The sequence below is a fragment of the Etheostoma spectabile genome, chromosome 17, assembly GCF_008692095.1.
Source record: "Etheostoma spectabile isolate EspeVRDwgs_2016 chromosome 17, UIUC_Espe_1.0, whole genome shotgun sequence".
Lineage (NCBI taxonomy): Eukaryota > Metazoa > Chordata > Actinopteri > Perciformes > Percidae > Etheostoma > Etheostoma spectabile.
This window is the reverse complement of record NC_045749.1, coordinates 14,731,039-14,735,587: the sequence shown is the minus strand read 5'-3', so window position 1 is coordinate 14,735,587 and position 4,549 is coordinate 14,731,039. Positions and strand designations below refer to the sequence as shown.

Here is a 4,549-nt window from a genome sequence, read left to right as displayed (position 1 = left end):
ATACATGTGGCCCTTTAAAAATGTACACTGATCAGGGTGTTTTGATTGAAGGTGAAAGCTTTAAATGCAAACAAACGTCTATTGTCTATGGGATGTGTATTTGTGCATTGTGTTGTGTTACAGAAAAAACATTAACACAGAAAACTTGTAGTGATGATGTATTTTGGTTTCAGCATTAAAATCACACACAGATTAAGCGATCAGTGAAATTTCAGTATTGTCAGACAGCACATTGACATCACAGAAAAAGACCATAATCTATATTGCACAAGAAGAGTGTAATATCATTTTAAATGAACCCCCTCTGAGGAATTGTTAGATCAGACTGACAGCAACTTTGAAAAGAAAGCTATAGTCACAAGCTGTTCAGACCAAATTCACACTCATAAAATGGAGACATCACTCATTTTTCAATTGAAACGTCCATCAAAGTTAGTTCGCTATCCACTGGGGATTATCCACAACTTCTTCTCCTCTGAGACATTCGTTGGCAGGAGCAGTGCTCATATACTGTAGCTCCAGCCAGATGATGGAATGACTACGTAGGCACACGCCTTGGGTATCCCTCTCTGTACTCTGTCAAAGAGGAGCCTCAAGTCACTGCTCAGTGGCAGAAGATGCATTACATTGCGGTGACATTCGAAATAGTCCCTGAGGTGTTCCACCATTGCTTTGACTGACAGACCAGCTTGGGAAACCTGTGCTGTCCCATAATTCACCAGATACTCTGTGTTCTCTGTGGTCTCATGGATTCCCTCTCATTCCTACGTCCCAAGATGCACAGAGCAGTCAGTGTCACTGTCGTACTTTTTCTTCATTAGCGTCACTCTAGGTGTAATGGAAATTGTTCTTTCTGCCTTTTAAACATAATCATATACATTATTGTTTATTCAGCTGATAACAAATGAACATTGAGAGTTGCGTAGAGAGCTACATCCTGTTGTTATGCCATTTTCCATTTAACATTTTACGATTTATACTGGCTGAATAGCAAGCCACAAATAATAGAATAATTGCTAACATTTGCTGCATCAATTTGCACTCTGCAAATTTATGTTCTATATATACTGTACATTATTACTGTATAATTGTCTGCCATCTGTTTGGTTTTTCTTCTGTTTGTAATGACAAACAAAATGGCTAACCTAATACATGGTAATCAGGTTGTGATCAGTAAATACAATCTTATATATGTTGAAAATGTTGCATAATGTACTATAATGTAACCCATATCTTAATATTTAACTGCCTCTGCCGCCTTTGTTTTCAAAAAATTAATCAAATCACAATCAGGTTTTCAGTTGCTTATACAATTAGTGTTTTCATTTATTATTCTTTTATTCAGTTTTATTTTTTAAACCTCATGTAGTTTGTTCAGCAGAAACTCATCATATGGACCAGACCCAGCACCAGAGGAATACCTCCGACTGGCAGAACAAGCTCCCAGGCTGCCTTCAAAAGTACAATAAAACACCAATGCTGATCTGCTTAGCCATCCTGCCCCTCAACCCTCTAATGAACGAGGGCAAAATAGCTCTTGGTTTTAGCCTCACCCTCTTACCCTAACTTAACAAGATGCCCCCCCCCCAATCGCTCGGTTCCTCTCACACACATATATGCATGGTGGTGCACACAGCAACACACCACCCAAACCTCAAACCACTAACCCTCAGACCAATCTGTCTGTGGCACTAAAGTATTATTAGACTTACACACTCTCAAAGGGGAAACAGTGAGTGCTGAGAGCTGGAAGATGAGATATGCTACAGGGGCTACTAGTTCCATTAAAATGGCATTCACTGGGGTCTTTGTTCTCATAGGCCCTGACGTTTTTCAGGATGTAGTGGGGTTTCCTGATCCATGACCATCTCATCTATCTTGCAGGATTTGAAGGAAGTTGGTGTGAAATTGACACCAATGAGTGTAGCTCAAATCCATGCCAAAACCAGGGCAACTGTGTGGACCGGGTCAACAGTTACAGGTAAAAAGTGTTATCCATAACCAGCTTTTCATTTCTTAGTGGCCAGAAAATGTCAGGGTTTCTAGTGACTTCAAATCCAGAGTATCAGAAACCTTCGTTCCTTCCATTCGTATTTTAGCCCATTAAACTTTTTGATAAATAATTTTGATACACTGAGTTAATAGATTTGCTCTGAGCGCATGCCCTTTTTGAAGAAATATGTTAATGGATTTGGTTATGTACCATTTTAGGATGAAAATAGGTCAAATTGTTAACAAAATCTGTCTTAATTGATCTTGTCATACAGCCCTTGGTTTGACAGTCAAAATCCAAGTTTATGTCACTGTACTGTACAGTATGTGTAATCAGACTATATATGATGTGTACCATATCATCATTACATTTCTATAGATATTCTCCTCTGTGCCTGTGCCGGGACACAAATAGATCTTTTTTCCATCTGAGACAAAATATCAATATTAATGAATTTTTCCTATCCAGCTGTGATTGCAGGATAGGATTTTCCGGCCTTAACTGTGAGGAAGACATCAACGAGTGCAACTCTAGCCCCTGCCACAACTCTGCCATTTGTCAAGACCTTGTGAACAAGTGAGTAGGAATATAGCTCCTCCTTTGCTCAGACTTAGCTCCTTAGCCTCCATTCATTGTGCGTTTAAAAAATAAATTTTGCATATCGGTTAAGGCCAGGCAGCATTCATTTCCTGCATTTGTTTTAAAAGGAGAACGAACAAAAGCAAAGAAACCACAGAAGGTTGTGATGCCCCTCTTCAAAGTGTTCCGGTTTATATAACAAGCCTGTCTTCATCCTTGACACACATAAGCTGCTATTCTAAAGACAGAGCGCGAATTCAGCAGGAACATATCACATGTATCTAGATTGGGATTTACTCCACTGGTGCTTCTCTCTGCTGTGCTTAATGGGAGCCCCGGGGCTTCCAGGCTTAGTCGGACAGATGGGTAGCGAAGTCCCAGGGCCAATTTGAGTCCTAAATGGTTTGTCTCCAGTTTGTCTCCCGTCATTCCGCTCCCAAGTGACCTGGCCCCGCTCAGAGCGCTCCCCTGATTGCGTAGTCCAGGGAGTTCACATCAGGTGTGTTTTAACCTCGCTGCCCACCACAAACACTGCACACGCCACTTCCTCTGTCTCCCTGACCCAACAAGTCCATCCGTACAGGGGTGATGAATCAGACTCAGCGGATTACTCTTTGAGCTCTTGCTGTCTTTTTTCTTTTCATTATATACTTTGAGTTTGACTCTGTAATAGGTGCATTATTTGGTCTCATTTCTGTATGTTCAGTTGAGACAAACACATGAACACATGAACTAATTGTGACTAGCAGACTGTTACAGACATGTAACTGTCCGGTGTAACGGAAGGCAATAAAGAAAATGTTAATTGTTTTGACAGATGTGTCTCAGATCAATTCAGCCTTTAGAGTTGACATAATAAGGTAGCTCAGTTCCGTTGTGGCATAACAAATACCATTTAGCATATGACAGAAATGTGATGATGTTATGTAATTGGTCTACTGAAGAAAGATTATGTCTAACTAATCAAAAGATGTAGTTTAGATTTTAGCCCAGAGGTGTCTAATTACATGTTGTCTTATTATCTCACTTGCAAACAGGATAAGCATCTCCTCTGAGTTGTGTGGTCAGGTATTAGACCCAGCGACAGCTGCAGTAAGGGATTTGAATTGAGTAAAATGGGTCTTAATACGCACCTTTGTTTGACTTGTTGGGTTCGGAACAAATGTCCTGTTTTTCGCCTTCTGCAAGAGTGTGTGCTGTTTTTGCTGAAAACAAAATAGTATTTTAAAGTTACAGTAAGAGCTAAATTAAACACAAATCAACGTATGCTATAATTACTGTCTGACACACTGGTCTTCACTGGATTTCATTTATTTCCTAATGATTGAGTGTTATCACATCTTCCTCAGGTTCCGCTGCATTTGCCCTCCTGGTTATTTTGGAACGCTGTGTGACCTGGATGTAAATGAGTGTGAAGTTTCACCTTGCCTACACGAGGGCATCTGTATCAACACACCCGGTGGCTTCAAGTGTGTCTGTCGCCCTGGATACTCAGGTAGCTCTTTTGCCCTCAGGTGACATGAAGATCAATAGGAGAGTCTAAAAAGCTTCTCAAGGCTGATGTGGTTGCACACTATTGAAGCAAGTCTGACACAGATCTGGCTTAGCGTAAAAAAAAAACTGCTACAGTATACTTGCTTTTAATTAGCCTGTCTGCCTATGCAAGATACAGTGCCCGTCTTTCAGTTAAGCTAACAAGAGATACATTTATGTCACCTGTTTTATCTGATGAAAACATCTCAGCATCTGTTAGCTGCCTTTATTTAATTTCATCGGCCTCTTTAGTCTCAGAGCGCTATTGTTGTTTTACTTCAATCCATTTGTCTTATTTTCCACTCAAACTGATATCAAGCTATTTTAGTGCATGTGTGTGTATATGTGAGTGTGTATCTAAAGCCGATTCCTGTCAGGTACTGGGAAGATTAATTTCATTTGTCTTCCACATTGTATCATCAATTTATTCTTACACAGTTGAGG

At 40.1% G+C, this 4,549-nt stretch overlaps 1 protein-coding gene across 3 annotated transcripts in view; it reads left to right on the top strand.

Annotated features, from left to right (window-relative positions):
• Nucleotides 1-4,549, top strand: part of eys (eyes shut homolog) — a 175,281-nt gene that overhangs the window by 79,155 nt on the left and 91,577 nt on the right. For all 3 annotated transcript variants that reach the window (XM_032540683.1, XM_032540682.1, XM_032540685.1), the window contains 3 exons: nucleotides 1,885-1,981; nucleotides 2,462-2,569; nucleotides 3,922-4,067. In XM_032540683.1, coding sequence (XP_032396574.1) covers nucleotides 1,885-1,981; nucleotides 2,462-2,569; nucleotides 3,922-4,067 — 351 coding nt within the window. The remainder of the gene's footprint in view (nucleotides 1-1,884; nucleotides 1,982-2,461; nucleotides 2,570-3,921; nucleotides 4,068-4,549) is intronic.